This window comes from Aulonocara stuartgranti, assembly GCF_965226115.1.
Source record: "Aulonocara stuartgranti genome assembly, chromosome: 1".
Classification (NCBI taxonomy): domain Eukaryota; kingdom Metazoa; phylum Chordata; class Actinopteri; order Cichliformes; family Cichlidae; genus Aulonocara; species Aulonocara stuartgranti.
This window is the reverse complement of record NC_138939.1, coordinates 39560415-39580744: the sequence shown is the minus strand read 5'-3', so window position 1 is coordinate 39580744 and position 20330 is coordinate 39560415. Positions and strand designations below refer to the sequence as shown.

Below are 20330 nucleotides of genomic sequence, written 5' to 3'. Positions count from 1 at the left end.
ATTATATTATAGTGCAAACAGTGCAGGCTTCAGCTCTGGGGAAGAAGCTGTTCCTCAGTTTGGGTGGATTCCGTCACTCACAGCGTTGTTAGCCCTCTTGTGCGTGCAGACTGCAACCCCCCCACTGTGCTTTGCCCTGATATCTGCAGTGTGAGGTTGGTTGGATTTTCATCCTCACACTGATGCCACTTATTTCGGTCTTTGTTTGACATAAAAGGGCATATTTGTCACTTTATTGCAACTATATTTGCACTCTTGAGCTCCTTCATTCACTGACTGATCATAAAGTTATTACTTGCGTTATGTATTCATCCTTTTGAACATAATTAATGAAGCCACATGTAATCACTAAAATTTGTATTTTGGGTACAATAAGAGAGTTTCGGATGTGACGCTGTTTTGTTTTGTTTAAATTTCACCAACTTGCTGATGCCCACGGTTGTGAGTGCGGCTTCTTACTGTACATGAGTGGATGGTTGTAAATCACATCACAGATGCCAAAAACCTCTCAAACCAAGCCCTCTTGCCGGTGATGCTGTGCGCAACCTCGTGACAACCACATCACTGATACTAACTCCTGAGCTGACCGTATGTTAACATGCGCCACAAATAAGGGTCATATTTGGATTTAAAACAGTCACCGAGAAGCTTCCACTGAATGCTGCTTTCCCCTGCATGACACTGAAATCATTAACACATACTAACCCTCCATACCCTGTAGGAAACTCACTTCCTTGGAATAACATTTCAACAGGGAAAGAGTTGAGAGCAAATGTCCTTCTCTTGAACCTTCTGTCAGTCAGACAAGTGTAGCTTGAGCTTTTGTTTGCACAGGACAGGATTAACAATGGCGACATAAACGAGCTAAGGAAGCATAGAAACTGCAGAAAGGGCGTATGGCTCCTGTGTCAGTGAATCCAAACTACCTCTATGTTTGAACAATCCAGTTACACAGCTCAAGAAAATATTACTCTGACAGAAGGAAAAGGCAGTATGTGTCTCAGTAGTACTAAAAAGCTATTATATCAAAACGTAAAGGGAAAACAGTTTGATGAGCTGTATAGTGAACTGAAACTGAAACAAAACGAAGCCTATCATTAGGAATACTGACTTTTTACAGCTTCAGTTCTTTTTTCACTCAGTAGGTGGCAGCAAACTACAAACAATGGTTGCATTTTACACTCATCCGTTTTCATTAGAGGCAGAAGCCAGAAGCACATCCAGGTTTAGGTCTGCTGCTTGGTGCTACACAGAAACAGGCTGAACAGACTGAAACTCACATGAATTTGGACGAATCGAAGTAAGAATGTCACTTCTGCTCAATTGAATTGATTATCATGACCCTCACTAAGAGCCACTTAATAAGTTAGGAGTAATGTGCCAAAGTAGTATAAATATTTGAACTTTTGGCAAATCCAGCAGGTTAATGAAGTGATTTCACATCATGTGTTCAAACGGCTTGTCAGTTTTTAATATATCCCATGTGTGCATACTTAAGCTTTAAAAAAATACAGTCCAATGACCTGATAGATGTTTGCTGAACATTGTGGTTTACATCAGCACTTAAACTAAAACATAAAGAACCTGTTTTGTGCGGGCTGTTCGATACCATGAAGCAAGACCTCTGAACATCTCAGTTTTTACACACACACACACACACACACACACACACACACACACACACACACACACACACACACACACACACACAACAGGAGTTATAAGGTTAATGGGCATCCAGTCAGTTAGCTAGTAAGTACTTTGGGTTTAATATCGGCACATATGGCAAAATAACCAGTTTCTCACATTAAATTTCAAACAGGACAGTGGTAACAACAGCAGGCTACGGACAATCTGAAGTCTTAGATTTTAAATAGGCTGTATACATTTCAATGGGAGCAACAGGACAGTCAAATATCGCTGATTTTACTACAGAGCAGGACGGATTGTAGGGTAGCAAACATCGTGGGGAAACGCGTTTTCAACACTGCAGGTTACCTGGTGTAATGTTTTTCAGCTAAAAAGAAACATGGCCCGACTCCTACCAACTATATAAAGAGTAACTGAAGGTTAAATGCAGCTAATGTGTCCTGTTTTAAGACAGGCACTTCCACCTCCGCTCCGCTGCGTCTCAGACACCATCGCTCTGGATTTTTGGGGGATAAAATCGCCCCTGCTTTCACCTCATGAGTGTTTTTACAGTAAGTCGATGAGCTTCAGTGTGCTGTTATTCTACTGAGATCATAGGTCAGTCATCTTCTCCTAACCAGTTATTTCTTACAGTGTAACATAACGTGTTTACCAAAGTAATCACATTCCCCTTTTTTGTGGTTCCCTATCATGAATAAATGTACTGTTTAAACCAGTGTGCCCAAATCTAAGCTTGTGTTTGTCATTTCTCCTACTTTAATTTTAGAAACCTTCCTTCCTATTATTTCTACCACATTTCCATCTCTTTTTTCCCCTTACTATGCTCTGTGTGATCCTGTCCATGACCCTGTACTTTTGCTAGAGAGATAAGTTTTGGCAGCTCTTTTCTAATTTCTAATGACATTTTTCTGTGTCTACCAATAATGTTTCTGTTGGAGCTGTTTTAAGTACAACTATCCAGAATCTTGCCTGATATTGAATACAGTTTCATTTCAGGAGAGCTGTGTCTGCTGCTGCATCATATACAACACATCTACAGTATAGCACAGATCTGATGAACCCACTTTCACCTAAACACTGAATTATATTTAATGCCTTCTTGCATTCATTCGTCTACTATTTTCTGAATAGAATAATAAGGAAGGGCACGCTGCTCCTCCACATCGAAAGGAGCCAGCTGAGGTGGTTCAGGCATCTGACAAGGATGCCTCCTGGGTGAGGTGTTCCTGGCATGTCCCACCGGGAGGAGGCCCTGGGGCAGACCCAGGACACGCTGGAGAGATTATATCTCTCGGCTGGCCTGGGAACGCCCTGGTGTTCCCCCAGATAAGCTGGAGGAGGTGGCTGGGGAGAGGGAGGTCTGGGCTTCTCTGCTTAGGCTGCTGTCCTCGTGACCTGGCCCCGGATAAAGCGGATGAAGATGGATGGATGGATGGATGGATGGATGGATGGATGGATGGATGGATGGATGGATGGAAGAGCACACCATATTCCCTGGTGTTCCACTTTCCACCCAAAGTCTTTCAGAGTAACTTGTATTTGACTATACAATAAATAAAATCCTTCATCATCTAAAAATTCAACCATTGATAACAGTTTTCCTCATTTTGTTTACTAGCCCCTCTCTAAACATCATGTCTTATATTTTTCTCATTTCATGTTCTAAACATTATGCTGGAACCACTTTGATATTCTATACAGTGTGATCCTCTTTCATTTATAATTTTCTCCATTATTTTGCAGATCTTGGATGTTAAAGCTCTGATTTGAGTACTCGCATTCAGTTAAAAGGACTAGATGCTACAGTCCCTGATAAAGCATTGCTTTAGATGGAGAGACTCTTGAGGGATGGCTGTTATGAGGAAAGGCAGCCCAGAAACTTTGTCAGCAGCACGCACCATTGTGTGCCTCAACTTTTGGTCTTTTACCCAGGCTAATCTGCCATTTTCCTTCCTTGGTTAGGTTTAGGGATTAGAGATCAATCTAGATTATCATTTTAAATTTGGGACACATCATCATTAGTGGACCTTGGATTCATCACGTGTTTCGGCCATAATCACTAGACACCTTCATCCAAGGAGGCCCTGCCAGGGTTGATCAGGCCCAGTGTGTCACTGATTTATGTTAAATTGTTATTTCTCTTCTTCTTTTTTCTGTTTAGTTTCCTACAGTTTATTTTCTATCTATTCACTGCAACTGAGAAATAATACTTACCTCTTTAGCATTTAGAGCGGAATATTTCTTTTCTCTCGTGGTTAGCTGACTGCCTTAGCTGCCCAAGTGGTGTCAGCCCTTTTTAACCATAGCCAGTGACTGGTCCTCTAAGCAGTGTTAGCTAGTTCTCTTATAGCCTGCTGTTGCGCCTGTCCTCTGATCCCAATCTTGTTAGGATGCCTGGGTCGTCGACCCAGGGGTTTTGAGTTTATTATATTATTTATACTTTCTAGTCTTTGGTTTCTTTGAGTTCTGTCTTATAGTTTATGTCTCTGTCTTCTCTAGCTGCTCTGTCTCCCCTGTCAGCTGTATCCCCTTGTCTAGTTCGCGTCTCTGTGTGTCCTTAGTGGCTATATCCCCGTGTCCAGTCAGTGTCTGTGTCTGCCCTGGTCCCACGTCTCTGTTCCCTCTGTTGCAGTGCGTGCGAGTCTGTGTCTTTGTTCAGTCTGTGTTATGTTTCCTGTTTTACTTTGAAAGTCCATGTCTGATGTTAATGTGTCTGGTTTTGCTTCCCCAGTTTCGTTAGTTCTGATTTGCCCCAGCTGTGTTTCCCTCCTGTTACTCATTCCCTGATTGCTCCCTCTGTGTATTTAAGCCCTGTGTTTCTCTGTGTCCGTGTCGTGATCTACCGTTTACGTTGCTGTGTGTTTTGTCAATCTGCTGGTGTTAGTTTATTTTTGAGTTTTTCCAGTTATTTTATGTTTGCGTTCAGCATTAAAGCTGTTTTGGTTTAAGTTCTGTCTCCGGAGTCTGCACCTTGGGTCCTATCCCTGTCCGCACACAGCCGACACCTAACAGATCTCTCTAAGCAGTTTTGCTGTTGTACTGGCAACAAAGCCCCTGCACCCCACTTCCACAGGGCGCACCTTGATCTTCCAGCCTCTGTCCTCTGCCTCAGCTGACAAGTTGACATTGCGCAGCTTCTTGCGCTCAAATGCTTCCTCAATTGCTTCCTCCCATGGTACCGTCAGCTCAATGACATACGCAAGTTTTTGAGAGTTAGACCAAAGGACGAGGTCGGGTCGCACAGTAGTTGTTACAATCTCTGTGGGGAAAATTAGCCTCTGATCCAAGTCCACTTGCATCTGCCAATCCCTTCAGCGGGCCCAGGTCTGGGGTTGAGGGGCTTGTCCTCGGCTTGTTAACAAGAGACATGTTTGTCTTTCATCCTGTCGTCCTTCTCTCTGCCCAGCCAATCACAGCAGATGGCCCCGCCCCTCCCTGAGCCTGGTTCTGCTGGAGGTTTCTTCCTGTTAAAAGGGAGTTTTTCCTTCCCACTATCGCCAAAGTGCTTGCTTATAGGGGGTCATATGACTGTTGGGCTTTTCTCTGCATGAATTATTGTAGGGTCTACCTTACAATATAAAGAGCCTTGAGGCAACTGTTGTTGTGATTTGGTGCTGTATAAATAAAATTGAATTGAACTGAACTGATCTATGAATTTTAAAAAACAACCTTTTGCCAATGTTACCTTTTCATAATTTAGACCTAGATATTCATTACCTATAAATTTGCATTATATACAGAACAATTTAAATCTTCAACATCAACATATTTTGCATTTCCTGATCACTACCTAACGTAATTGTTTCCTAATCAGCAGAACTGAAACACCACGTCTGGTGTCACCTCTGTGTCAAACTCCTCTACACTCAGCTCTGTGTCTCTTTAAGTACCTGCTATGAACAAAAACTGGCCAGTGAATCTGAAACTAATGTGATTCCACAATTCCAGCTCTAACATTTAAGCTTTTACAGCTTATATCATGCAGATGAATCCATTCATTCTTCAATAACTGCTCCATTCTGGACATTGTAATTCCATCTAACATGCTGCTTGCATCAAGTCCCCCACATCAAATTACTTTTGCTTGTGAATGTCTGCCAAGTTCATCCATTGATTGTGACGATCTGTCGCACGGGCTGTAAAAACGAACTTATCAAGGTTTCAATTATAATGTGTTCTAAGTGTGTTTCTATGGGATCGTTTGCTGCCCACCACAGTTACAACATTTATCTCGTACATTATTTTTAAATTCTTGGTGCGATTAGCACAGTACATTGATGTGTCCATGTTTTTGGCACCTGAGGGGTGAAGGGATATATGGCCTAACCGAAAAGCTTATGCATCCTATTTTAATTCTCTGAAGAAGAACAGCCTATTGACATTCCAATCCGATGTTTCAAAATTCCAGGTATAGATCTGCTAACCTGTTGTTTTTTTTACAAACCTCACCACTGTTAACACTCTGTTACTGTTTTTCTAGATTGAACTGGAAAACCCGTCGTTACTCCCTGCATTACTTTGGTTTCTGCTAGTATCCTCTTCTCTTCTCTGCATATTCTCATCTTCCTTTCATTTCAGGGTAATTTAAAATTCCTCCTTTACCAGCTTTTGCCATATAATACATTTGTCCAAAGTGTTCTCCACTAAACTCTGTTTACTGCTCTGTATAAGCTTTCTACTTTTTCTCCCTGCTTCATGAGTAGGTAGAGAAAACATTTCTTCAGAAAAAAAAGTTACTTCTGTGGCATTTTATTATGAAAGATTTCATGAAGCTTCAAATATTTTTGTGTGGCTGTATCTTAGGAGTTGGAGCAGGTTGTGTATTTGGAGGTCATCTACTATTCGAAAGGTTGGCGGTTCAACAGCTGCTTCAGTCTACATGCCAAACTATCCCTGGCAAGATACTGAACCCCAAGTTGCTCTCTGACGCATTTATCAGGATGTGAATGTTAGATAGAAAAGTCAGATAAAAAGCACTTATGCATAAAAAAGAGTTCATGTGTGAATGAAACATTTTATAAAACACTTTGAGTGCTTCAGTAGGAAAACACAACTGTATCTAAGAACCAGTCTATTTACCATTTTTCCACTAAAAACTGATTCCAGCTGCCTAAATCAATGTTATGCATCATCTGCCTGAGACACCATTATATTTCAGGCTCATCAGCACATATAAAAATCTCTGTCCGTCTGTGGTTGACTCAGTGTTTGGGGTTTTCATACAATAAAAATACATGATTACAGTGCAGGAACAGAAGGAAGCCTGAAAGCCTGTTCAGCCAGCAGGAGTCTCTGAAGTACAGCAGGTCGTTTTCTACAGCTTTTCTTTTCCAGTTCAAGTTTTGAAGTAATCAAAAAATGATAAAGAGCTCATATTATTATTTTCAGCCTGTTCCTTTAGGAATTGCCACAGCAGATCATCTACCTCCATCTTACCCTACACCGACAGAGATGTCGTCCTTCGACATCCATGCATCTACATCTATGCGTCTTCTCTGTGGTCTTCCTCTTCCATGGTAGCTTGATCGTTCAACATCCTAAGTCCCGTATATCCACTTTTAAACATGTCCATCTCAGCCTTGCCTGCAAGCCCCTCAACCTGAGTTTGTCCTTCTGATATGCACGTTTCCATCCTGTCGCTGTCCGTAACTGCAAAAACATACATCACAACAGGTCTCGCTACCTTATTGTAACCCTTCCCTTTCACCTTTGCTGCTATTGTCACCCCCTCCACCCCACCTGGCTAGATGTAAGACGCAGTCTGTCTCAAAGCGACTTATATTCCTGTTGTTTCCCATGCGTATCCCTCCAGGCTCTACCTGCTCACTACAATTATTTTTGATTTTTGTTACTCAAAAGGAGCAAAAGAAAACACAATAAACACAACGTGATACAAATGAGCAACAATAAAACTATAAATCAAACTGTTCATCAAGAACCAACAATTTACTGATGCTTAAATTGAAAGCATTTTGATCTATTTATTAGGAACACCTGTGCAGGTAATGCCATTGACACTGGACCGCATCAGAAAGATGATTAAAGTTTACTGGGTGGTAGCGCATTGGGCTCCTTTATTACATTTTTACATTGGTTGTTTTTCATAAGATAAAGTAATAACAAAGGAAATGAACCTAAATATTCACTCACCATTGAATTCTTAAAAATATATTTAATCAAAGTTTCATGACCACAGCATGGACATCACCTTCTCCCCGTCAATCTTATTAGAAACTTATGGACACAAGCCAACACCTCTCTAAAATGAACTTGGGCAGCCAATAGAGAATACAGCTATTTCAAATCACACAGGGTCAACTGATTAATGAAATAATCGAGCACAAATCTGGATTTCAGTCTCACATGGCGACAGACGTTTGCTTTTGGATTTTTCATGATGACCCCCAAACATTTCTTTTTCAAAGCAGCAGCAGGACAGTTAAATCAGCAATAAGCTTGAGACAGGATACACGTTTACAGCATGGAAGCAAAGCTTAGATTATTTTCTTTATCTGTGAGCTCTCAATGATGTGACTGCGTGCACTTTTCAGAGGCGTCGACGCAGCAGGAACATGAAGAAAACCGCACTGATGAGGATGCAGAGTGTACACACAGTGGGAACCACAATCTCTGTTACCATCTCCATGTGGCCTATCAATGGATCTGCAACGCGTACATGGAACCAAGAGTTAGTGTATCGCCATTTATTCAATTCAGCTTTACCTATTCAGCTCAAGGCATTTTATATTGTAAGGTAGACCCTACAATAATACACAATACATTTAGAGCCCCAGCTTACTTAGATTTTTGATTTAGTTGTGTACTATAAAAAATAATTTTTTCCTTAGTGCAAAAGCACAGCACTCTTTTAACAGAATGATAAGATGGGATGCTATGGTGGTGAGGATCAGAAAAACCCTTTATATACTTCAGCATGAACATATTATACCAATTTTACAAAGAAAATGATAAAACTGTAACAAATACCTAGAGTTACAAATACAACTAAATATAAATGTAGAAATACGTGTTGAATATGTTTATGGTGTGAAGCTCTGACTGTATTACTTTTGGCTATTTCTAATATGGGTTCATTCCTGGTGTAAGATGATTCTATTCAGCAGCTTTTCCTTAACTTGTGTGACTCGTTCTATTGTGGAGTTCACCACCATCTGCACTCTAAAATACCTACGAGGATATTCAGCATTGTTGTGACATTATGTTGTGCATGAGCTTGGTGGCTGACTAATCTGAACAAAGAACATACAGTGCAAATGAAATACAAATAAAATAAATATTAATTGTAACATATTAAGTGTTATATAATGTTAGGAGTGATTAATTTAATTAAGTGATTGTCAAATGTGCGAGCAGGGCTTAAACTGAGCTGGAAGGACGTGGAATAGCGTTCCGGCCCCTTTAATTAATTTCAATCTAATAAGCAGATTAGTTCATTTTTTGTGTCCTGCTAGCATGGCAATATTTGCTGAGTAATAAAAAAAATCCTGATATCCTTTTTCCCTTCTCATCCCTGTGATTTGTTTATGGTGCAGATGTAAGTAAAAGTGGCTGCAGTACAGCAGAAGACGAGTGAGCATAAAGGGAGTGAAGCTCAAAATCCCAAACACACAACCAAACGCACAGTTTCTGTGCAGTTTGGTCCAAAATGTGTCTGCTCTCTAAAGGTGCAATCGCTGTGAGAGAAAAAGATGTTATTATGTAACAGTACTGGAGACGGGGAAAGAAAGACAGGATGGAGAAATTCTTTTCAAAGTTAAGGACCGCTCACCACGTGAAATGTAAATTTAAAGCTTACATATAACACCCTCGCATATTCTAAGGCTCCTATCTGTACCTGATGTGTTGCTGAAATGTGTTTTGACTCAGTAAAAGCTGGGAGAATCACATTAATCTCACACAGCATCAAAGTATGTACCTAAACTTCATCATGGATTGACCAAGCCTGTTCCATTCCTGCAAGTTCCTGATTTTCCTTTGACTTTCTTCTAGCTGGAGGGGCAAAACAAAGAAAAACCCTGTTAGATGAGACAAAAACAAGCTTCAGACTGAATTTTCCTTTGTTTGGCCCCACCAAGCTTTTTACAGCCCACGCACTACTTCATTATACTAACCTGCAGCCAGCAGCTGGTTACTGGAGGAGCACGTCTCTACAGCTTTCCTCTTCCAACTTTCAACCTGTAAAGCCCAAACAAGCCCTTGTTTAAGCATAGTGTCTTCACCTCCATGGGGGACTTTTAGCATGAAGTGTGTAGCGTTTACCTCTCTCTGATTGGGAAAGCCATTTGAGCTGATAATGCGTTTGTAGTAGTGGACAGAAGCTTTTGGGTAGCGTGGCTTATTTTTGCTCCTGAAGTCCACGTAGTAGAGCCCAAACCTCTCAGAGAAGCCTTCATCCCACTCAAAGCTGTCGAGGAGAGACCAGGCCGTGTACCCCTTCACATTGACCCCATCTTTTATCGCTGTAAGTCGAATCGTGGACACTCGTTTGATTGACATCATATCTAATGTACACAGGTTTGATATTTGATAGGCAGTTTTTGAGACAGTGACGTCTTCCTGGGTTTCACCTTTGAGCATTTCGTTGATGTAGTCTTTGAAGTACTTCATCCTCCAGTCGTCACAAAGGTCGGTGCACAGCATTTTCTCTGACACGCCATTTTCTGTCACATAGATCATGGGGTTTCCATACTGAGTCTGTTAGTGAGATGCCATATCACATATTTTTGTTATTATATTTGCTGAAAAACTATATTTCAAATGAATACAGTATCACCCAGGTTCACAACAGAAAGACATCAACAATTTATATAATGCTGATACATTTGCTATACATGAACTTGTCATGAGTGATCAGTTCATCCAGTCTTCACTGTGAATATGTCCATGATGCAGTGGTTTCACACAAAGCCCCAGTTTCCCCCAAATACAGCTAGAGTTTTAATTTGAATAGCTCAGTAATCAGGATGTGTACCTTAACAAAGTTCAACAAGCGTCGGAAGCCCCAGGGAACGGAGTAGAGCCATTCAGAACCAGGGTCAGGCCATTGTGGGTCAACCAGTTCAGCAAGGTCACGGTCAGAGAAATAGTTGTCTCCAGCTCCTGATGGGTAATTCTTCAGAGTGACATAGCGAGTTGTGAAATGTCCAAGACCCAAGAAGTCACAGGTGCCCTTGATGTAACTTTTCTCCTGAGGAGAGAAGACGGGCAGCCGCGAAGCTCCCAGACCCTGCTGGCCACTCTTCCTGCCTGAAGAAATTTAGTACACTGTAAAACTAAGTGAAGCTATATGCAAGGCATCAATGACAGCAGGGGTGGGGGAACATAAGGAGCATAATATCAGACTGAAGTCACGCTAAAATTACAATGCACTAAATACTGAGTATGCAACTTCCTCTTATGCAAACAAAGAGAAGTGTTACATAGTGGATCTTGATTGATTCAGTATTCTGTTCAAACTAGCATGTGTACAGCTACTACACATGATGACACTGGAATATAGGAATTAATCTACCAGCGGAGGTAATAGTGCATTCACTCAGGTTAAAAGCATTCGTGGTGACTTATTCATGGCTGGTCACACAGAAAGTGAGGTGCATAGTTGTGTGACAAGTGTGTACACAAACCCCCAAGATCACAATAGGTTAGCACTTACTGCAGCGCATGGCTGTTTTCTTCCAGATCACAACATATTTGCTATCAACTACAAGTCAGGCTCTTAATTGCTATGTTTTGCTGTTGTGACAAAATCTGGCGAAAGACAGACATGTAACACTTTGCAAAGTACCCCCGGCCCCCCGTGCTTCTTTCTGCCAATAGAGGTCTTCCATATACCTCCGTATAGCAACAGCTTCTAGCTCAGCTCTTCTTCTCAGTTTAGCAGTTCAGCAGTGTGTGTTGACCACTGAGTTTGAAAAGGCCAGGATCACAGCAGCTGCTTTGGAAAGTATTACTTCCTATTCAGAAATTCATGAAAATAAATGAATGACGTGGTGAGATTTTTCTCTTTGAAAGGGATGTACGTTAAACTTCCCTTGAAAATTCTTGACACATGTAGTTATATCCTTTTTCTTTTTTGGGGTGAGGACATTTTTACATATTGCAAAGGTCTAAATGGTTGCATTTGACATACCAATGTAATCTTTCATAACTTGTGGGTAGTCTCCATGGAAGAGAGGTGTAGCAAACCAGCCCAAGTAGAACTGAATGTATCTCTCTGCTGCTTCGATATCCCTCTGGTTGGAGATGTCCACTGGTTCACCCCAGTCAGCAGTCAGCGAGATCCCAACCAGGCCTGCACACATGCAAGAGCTTTGTTGATAGAAATTATGCATGTGCATATATTATTTACACATAAATACAAACACACACACACACACACACACACACACACACACACACACACACACACACACATATATATATATAGATAGATGAATGAATGAAAGTTTTCCCTTTCACCTTTTTGTTTGCTTCTCCACTGCATGTCATACGTGTGCCATACTTTAGCATGTGCCTGTTGCAAAGATAGAGATGCAGGTTTAGCCTTATGTCTGTTCACCATTATTTTTTCAATCAAAGGTCCCAGTGAGATACAGTATCTTTTCTGGGAGTAACAAAAGTAACAAAATAAGATGTGAGGCTTCACGAAGAATAACGTACAAACTGCTACATAAGCAACACAATATATTTGACCAATTTTAATGTAATATTTAACAAAACACAATAAACGAAAAAACATGTAGGAATCATACGGTAAAGAAAAATGTGTAAAATAATAACATAATTGTAAAGAGCATTTTTGTAAACACTGATTACAGTAGTGGTAAATAATAATTATTTGCTGCTCTGCTGAATTTAAAGTTTGTTCAGTTACAGATTCAGTAAAATATGTACGTGAGCAAACTTATAAATGAGCTCTCGACAGTTTGGTTTTAATGTAGGAGACAGAATATCAACCAAAACATGAAATCGTTGTTGGCAAGTGCAGCGATAAGACATTTTTATAGCTGATCACCAGGTTTGATTACATGTTGGGAGGGATTCGACCTTTGACGACTGGCTCAGCCACTTCATGACATTAATGTGCTTCCTGATGCCAAAGAACTTAATTTTGGTTTCATCTGACCACTGCACTTTCTGGCCTTCTCTTGGTAAAATTGATGGAATTATAATCTTGACAGCAACTGATTTGGAGCACCTTTGTTTTTCAAGTCATAGTATTAAAACTAATAATTGGAAATTATGGTAAATGATCAGATTTATCAGCAAAACTGGGCACAAGTCATTCAGTCCTACCTTGATGATATGGTGGGCGGCTTTGTAAGCTCCTGTTCCCTTCAGTTTCAGTCCAGGTGCATGTTCACCTGTTTCATATCCCTCCACAGCAATGGACTTAATAACGAGACACTGACAATCACTCTCTGACACAGCATACTGTATTACATTACAACTGCAAACTGTGAAGGAACCATTTTTCTTTAACCTGACATACCCAAGGATTGTTGAAAGTAATCCAGTACTTGACTCTGTTTCCAAATCTTTCAAAGCATAAGTTAGCAAAGTCGTTAAAGTAATTCACCATGCTGATATTGTGCCAACCGCCATATTTCTCATGTAACACCTGTGGAGAGTAACATAGATTTTACTGTTGTATCTACAATATAGCTTTGGATAAGAAACTATGTTGAGCAATAATATTAGTGCTTACCTGTGGTAAATCCCAGTGGTATAGAGTGACAATGGGTGTGATCTTGTTATCCAGTAGCATGTTAATCAAGTCACTGTAATATTTAATTCCTTTCTCATTGATTTTTTCACCTGTAAGAATTGAAAGTGACATACACTACATGGAGCAAAGTGCTGGGAAACTATACATTACACCTAATGCAATTGTTGGTTGTGGAAATCCACAGCATGAGGCTCACACATACAGTGTGAGCACAGTTTTTGTGCATCCATGAAAAACTTGCCAACCAGCTCGTTCTGCTACTGACTCTTGCTTGGTGTCAGATTATTGACGTCTGAAGAAGCAAGTTCATACTGGCAATTTCATTAAACAGACCGGGGCCTGAGTAGCACGAAGAACCATACACAGCTACAATACCCAGGCACCTTGTTGTCAGGCTGGACACCAGCTCGGTCACAGACTGGAGGAAGATGGACTTCAGACCTGAACTGTGGAGATGTGGGATTGCCACTGGGTGCCACATCTCATCTCGATATCATTCTGCATTGATATTGTCTCCAGTGATGATAAGCCTTGTTTATTCAGTGAGGGAGATGCCGCCCCAAACCATCACACTTACACCACCTAACGCTGTTACCCTATCAGTGCAACAATCAATCCACACTTTGACCCCACAATCCAACTGCTGCAGGGGGAATCTGGACTCTTCGGTGAACATATTGTTCCTCCACATGTTGAAGTTCCAGTGCTCATGGTGCAGAGACCAGCAAAACTGGGCCTGATGGTGAAAGGCAGTCATGGTAGGCTTCCTGGAAGCCCTATTAGACCAGAGCTCTGTTTATGGCTCCTAAATGCCGGTGTCATCTTTTTGGGATGTCCGCTTCACAACCTCTGACATCCTCTGTTCTATGAAACTATAATACTGCTGACACTTGGTTTTGTGCAACACATTCTTTAAGTTGCCCAATGGCTTGGTCCCTATCCGGGTGAGTCTTAGATTATCATAAGCTCACAGTAAGAGTCCATAGCAGAATAAGCTGTTTATACTGGCAAGTTTATCATGGATGCAACCGCCATATTCAGCTCTACTGCTCAACCCACAAATGCATTTTCCTTACACGTGTGGCACAATTTAAGAGGAAATAAATAGATTTTCAAAGGGAACGAAGTATTGTTACAACTAAGAAAAAATCACGCAAATACAAATGTCCTAATTTTTTGTGCAAATTTCAGATATATACATTTTTAAATGATGTCAGATGTCAGATTTATGCTTACTTTTCAGTCCAGTGGGTAAAATCCTTGGCCAGGAAATGGAGAAACGATAATGATTCAGCTTCATGTCCTTCATCAAGGCAATATCGTCCTTAAAGACAGACAGCAGGAAATATTTCTTTAAATAAATCACAAAAGACGATGTCTTTAGATGTGAGTCTTTGTCTGATAACATATGAAACAGGTCTACTTTATATTATCTTCAGATAAAGCTGTAATCAGATTGAATGTTTCCTAAAATTCCTAAAACATATTTTCCATTCTAACTATAACAGTTCTGGATGTTGGTTGGGGTGTAGGAGTCATAAGTCATGTGGCTTATGTTGGAGTCTGTGGTTTGATTTGAATGTAAGACCACTCTTTTATTTTATTTACTTACTTTCATGTTGATCTTTTACTTAATATTTACTTTTACTTTATTCACTGTCAGGAGTCTGACACCTTTTGAAAATGTTACCTTTAGTGTAAAAGCTATTCCTTCACATTCTGGGCTGCAAATAAACATTAGAAGGAAAGCAAGAAAACGGAAAATATATTTTTATATTACAGTTATATTTGTAATATGCATCCATATGTAATGTAGGCTGTGATAATGAATGTTAGAGGAAGAGAAACGAGTCATTTAGATCGGTTGAGCAATAAAATATTGTGTGTAACAGTTTGGCACTGAAGAAAATTCCATTTTTTCCACGTCACCTTGAATTTGTGGTATCCCTCACATGAAGAGTCTGCTGTGTCATTCAAGAATATTTTCCCCTTTTTATGGGAAAATGCATCCCAGATGCTTATTCCCTTTCCATCGACATTCCAGGCTCCTTCAGTCTGGTAAGCAGAGCTGCCAACTCCCCAGGAGAAACCTGCAGAGGAACAAAAAACAATCAACAAATCTTATTTTATTTTGTATTCACTCCTGAGCTTATAATCATGATCACATTACGGTTTTCCAGGTTAAGGTAGAATTTTATATTTATGTTTAATTATACGATCAACTTTTAAACCAACATGAGCACTTTAAGAACGTTTTATTCTTACTTTGTTCTTTAATAACATTTTGTGCCCAGAAAAAAATTATGGCAACTTAGGAAAGATCTGTCTGTCATGAAGATTGTGTGATATGAACGAACGCTGGAGACATAGGTTTCCTATACAGTGTTGCATAATATGGAATTAAAAGTCATGCCTTCATAAGTATTGAAAAAGCAAAAGAGAAAAATGTCATAATATATTTATGTTCTGAAAAATCTTGGTCAGACAATAAGCATTTGTATGTTTTTCACAGCCTTTTGAGCCTTTTGAGCAGACACTCAGTATCAAAACATTTATGTATGCCAGGAAGCAAGTAGTGCATGTTCAAAAAATTACAATATCATGGAAAATATCAGATTTTTAATAATATGATTTAAAAAAGGGAAACTTTCCTTATTCTGTCTTCACCACACATCAATTAAAATAGTTCAAGGCTTTGTTCCTTTAATTATGAGAGCTTCCTATTTGAGTACATCACTATTCAAACTGTAATACTGTATATATTTCAGTCTAGTTCAGTATATTCAGCCTTAAGGATGGCTGCTGACTTGATATTTGTCCACATGATTATCATCAACACCCCATAATGGATCAATTAGATCAGTTGGAGGTGTTGTTGGCCGACAGGTTGCAGGTGGAATACGTGACTCTGTGGACCAAAGGTGGAGGAAGAGGAGGCCAGGTGGAGGTTGTATTAGGAGGCAGTGAGAGAGAAGGAAAGGCGGAAGTGTGGAAGAGTAGGGACTCTGGGGATTATGACTGGTTCAGGGGTATGTATGATGGAGAGAAGGAAGGTTGATATTATAATGTAGGCAGGAAGCTAGGTAGAAGAGAAGCAGGGCCAGGAGCACCGGAGCTGTTCTGTCACGGTGTAGATAATAACAGAAATACAGCAGGGGTGATCTTGATGGAAGAGTATGTGAATAGTGTCGTGGGGTAAGGAGAATATCAGCTAGGATCAAGAGTTTGAAGTTGGAAATTAAAACAGTGATGTGGAAAATGTTAGGGGTGCATGTGCTCCACAAACAAGGAATTCGGGAGTAAGTTGTGTGAAGTGGGAGAGAGAGTCTCCAGGGGGAGATTGGAACAGATATCAGTGGAAAAGGAAGCAGAGGTGATGAGGTGTTCGGCAAGAGACAGAGAAATGCCGAAGGACACATGGTAGCAGATTTTGCATAAAGGATGGAACTGGCTGTTGTAGAAACATATTTGAGAAGAGAGAGGAACACTGAGTGACATACTAGAGTGGAGGATGGTGCACACGGGTGAGCTACGTCTGAGTGATAGCAGAATGTAGCTACACAGCACTGGATGGGTTCTGTAGGATGACTTTGGACTTCAAGAAGAAGAAGCAAGTGAAAGTAGAAACAACATATAAATGGTGGAAGATGAGGATGAGGCTTCATGCTGAGAAACAGCTCTGCAGGTGCAATGTTAGCTTTGAGATTCCTAATAAAGAAGTATACAGATGGTCAGAAGGAGTTTCACTCTGTCTTTGTTTCTAGAGAAACTATATGATAAGGTTCCACGAGAGGAACCCTGGCATTGCATAAGGAAGTTAGGGGAGGTATGTGAGGCTGGTGCAGGACAGTAAGATAGTGGTGGGGTAGTAGTGAAAGTCCATAGAAGTATGACAGAGTACATGTGTGTGAGTGAGAGAGAGGCACGTTGAAAGGTTAAAATGCAAGAAGCAGAGGTAGTGAAGGTAGAGGATGGGGTCAACCATCCAAAGCAATGCAATGTAATGTAATGCAATGTAAGTCAGGTGAAGAAGAGAGTTCAGACAGGGTGGAGTGGGTGTAGATGCGTAGCAGGTGGGATTTGTGGGAAAAAGCCAGAGTGAAAGAAAAATTTACATGAAAGATGGTATACAAAGTTCAGAGATGATATTACTGACAAAACGACAGGAAGCCAAGTCGGAGGTGGTAGAGTTGAAAATATTACGATTTTCATCAGGAGTGACCAGAATGGACACGATTAGAAAGAGGAGGAATGGTGAATATAGTAAACAAAGAATGTTGAAAATGAGCTGCCAGTCCTGAGGAAAAGAGAAACACCTTAGATGTATTATAGCTGTATTGAAGGATGCTGGGGATAGGGTGAGATGGAGGAAGACGATCCGCTGTGGGAACGTCTGAAGGGTGAAGTCAGAAGAAGAACAAGTAGTAGTGGAAGAATCTTACGCTTGATTCATTTATGAATTCTCAGATAACTCCAGTTGCTGATGATTAAGATATTTGTATTTTCTTGGTTTTGTGACAGATTGTTTAATAAATTGGTTACATAATAAAGATTTAACTCTGAGCACTGAAAAAGAAATATGAGTGTGAAAAAGTGCGGGATTTGGGATTTGCATGTAGGAACTAGGAATACTCGATTCTACTAACAAAAATGAGCTTAGCTGAATATACCAGAGAGATATTTTATATATACGGACACTATATTGCTCTCCTGTGGAACTGTAAGTCCAGCATGTGGTCTGCTGGTCTCCTGGTTTCCTACCAGTTGGGAAGGTGCCGTAGTAGAAGGACGTTCTCTCGTTCTTTGTCCAGTCAAAGTCCTCAGTGGCTGACACACATAGCACCAAGGCAAGCACATGGTGTGGTCTCAGGATTCCCCACTGCAGCATTGTCATCTTTGGCAAAGAGAGCACTGTCTTTAGTTACAATTGACTAGCCAGATTTTAGCACAGATTTAACATCCTCATAGCTTGCACATTCATTTTTTAAAGTGTAGTGTCTTCATTACACTAATCCTACTCATATTTTGGAACGGCACAAAGGACTTTTTTGGAAAAAATATAAATACCTTTTGATTTTCTTTGTACCCTCGTGAATAATTAAAAAACAAACAAACATATTAGGGTAGGATTAGGTTTGTCACCAGTGATGACATAGACCTCATAGGGTTAATGGCAGTAATGTGTGGGATGGCAGCTGCTGCAAGGCTTCAGTCTGCTCTGAACTATACAGGATGGAATATCACAGAACATGCATAAATGTTTAAGTAAAACAAAGACTCAGAAACTTACACTCAGGTGTCAGGTGTCCACAGGTTTTGAGTAAAATCATCCTAATTCAACCCCAAACCTCAGGATCATTTAAATATCCACTGAAAAAAGTTACATATCCACCGAAACACCCAGTCATTGTCAGAAGAGCCTAGTTTCATTTCAGCCAGCTGTAGGACACACTGACACAAAATGCTATCAGAGACAGAAAATAAGCCAACTTGTCCAACACGGTTAGGATGACTGACATTTCAAGCTGCTAAATCTTTTCAAGGATGTGGAAGATTTTAAAAAGTAAGAGTGGGGAAGAAATACAAAATTGCCCTTAATTCCTGTGCTGTTTCTTTCCCTATACTTTCCCCTTTGCTCAGCCTGTGTCGCCCCAACCACCTCACTCAGAACCACATATAGATGTCTGACCTGCTGCATTTGTCTCAGTTGGAAACTGCTCCAAAATGCAAGAAAAGTCTCCAAGCTTCTCCACCTGATCAGTGTTCGCCAGCGTTACTAGCTGGTTCGCTGCCAATGGTAACAAAAACAAAACCGAGTCGAGTATCCAGGACATTTTCTGCTATTCATCAGCACATGTACAGCAACCCCCACCCCACCAGACGCACACTGAATACCTCTCCATTTGAAAGCAGTGAAGTGTGAGCATAAAGCTTTTGCTGGGGCCAACAGATCTTTTTGAAAAGGAGGGATTTTGACACTGTAAGCAAAGTTAATGGCAGAGAGCATAATTTGTTTGCAAAACACATCAGAAGATATTAAAAAAGTTATCTGCTGGATGTGACTACTGGTTACATCCTCTATTTGGCAGCAGTAATGTTTATTGGGTTAGTTTGTCTCTGGTGTAGCTGAGTACAATACTCAGGTGGGGAAGAATTTCAGTACAATCTTCCTGATAGATGTGCTTCAGCTCGGCCACATGTTTTTTCTTGATGCATCCTCCAGCTTCAGCTGATGTTTCGGCCAACTCAGCGTTATTGTTTTAGCTTCATACGACCACTAGCCCATTACAGCTATGTAAGGGTAGGGTCTGTGGTAGTACCGTCTATATTAGTGTCCCAATGCTGAATTATTATGATCATTATTGCCATTGAAGTCAAACATTCATTAATTTAGAAAATACAGGAAATAATCAGTCAACATTTTCATATGATAACCTTCTATTAGGTAAAACAGCTTGCTAGAGCACATGAGTGATGAAGGTAAAGGTTAGGTACTGGTTCCACTGGGACAGGCCTTTCCATGACCTGCTGTGACTCAAGAACATTACCAAAATCCACCACTTGATTCAGATCCAGTCTGAAATGAATAAGTTCTTAATTTTCCCATGATTCCCACTCTAGCTAGATTCAGGAATACAAAGTGTGGTCATTTTTCTTGGAGTTCTGAAACCAGAAGGTGAAACAATCAGAACAATACCACGTTTTCATTACAGTCGGGTTTGCAGAGGTGACGCTCGTATAGTAGAAGCTCACCAGCCTCAGGGTCATGACCACTTCAGTAAATACAGTGTGGTGGAGCGGGGCCCTGTACTAAGCATGAATACAGCCATTATCATAAGATGCTTTGTTTACAGAGCTTTGTTGAGAAATGCTGAAATGTTCAGAACTAAAACTGTTGGCACTGCACTCTCACTTTATGTTTGGGTGCTGA

General features: G+C 40.5%; 1 protein-coding gene across 1 annotated transcript; it reads right to left on the bottom strand.

The window, feature by feature from the left end:
• Nucleotides 1-8197: 8197 nt before the first annotated feature.
• On the bottom strand, nt 8198-19233 carry LOC309710076 (lactase-like protein; the record flags this gene model as incomplete). The annotated part of the gene is made up of 14 exons (XM_082539257.1): nt 8198-8313; nt 9783-9846; nt 9931-10130; nt 10239-10365; nt 10643-10917; nt 11801-11962; nt 12130-12184; nt 12967-13062; nt 13163-13291; nt 13379-13488; nt 14636-14723; nt 15329-15489; nt 18161-18310; nt 19089-19233. 14 exons carry the CDS (start codon nt 19231-19233, stop codon nt 8198-8200), a joined length of 1878 nt encoding a protein of 625 aa, XP_082395383.1.
• Between the last annotated feature and the right edge of the window lie 1097 nt (nt 19234-20330).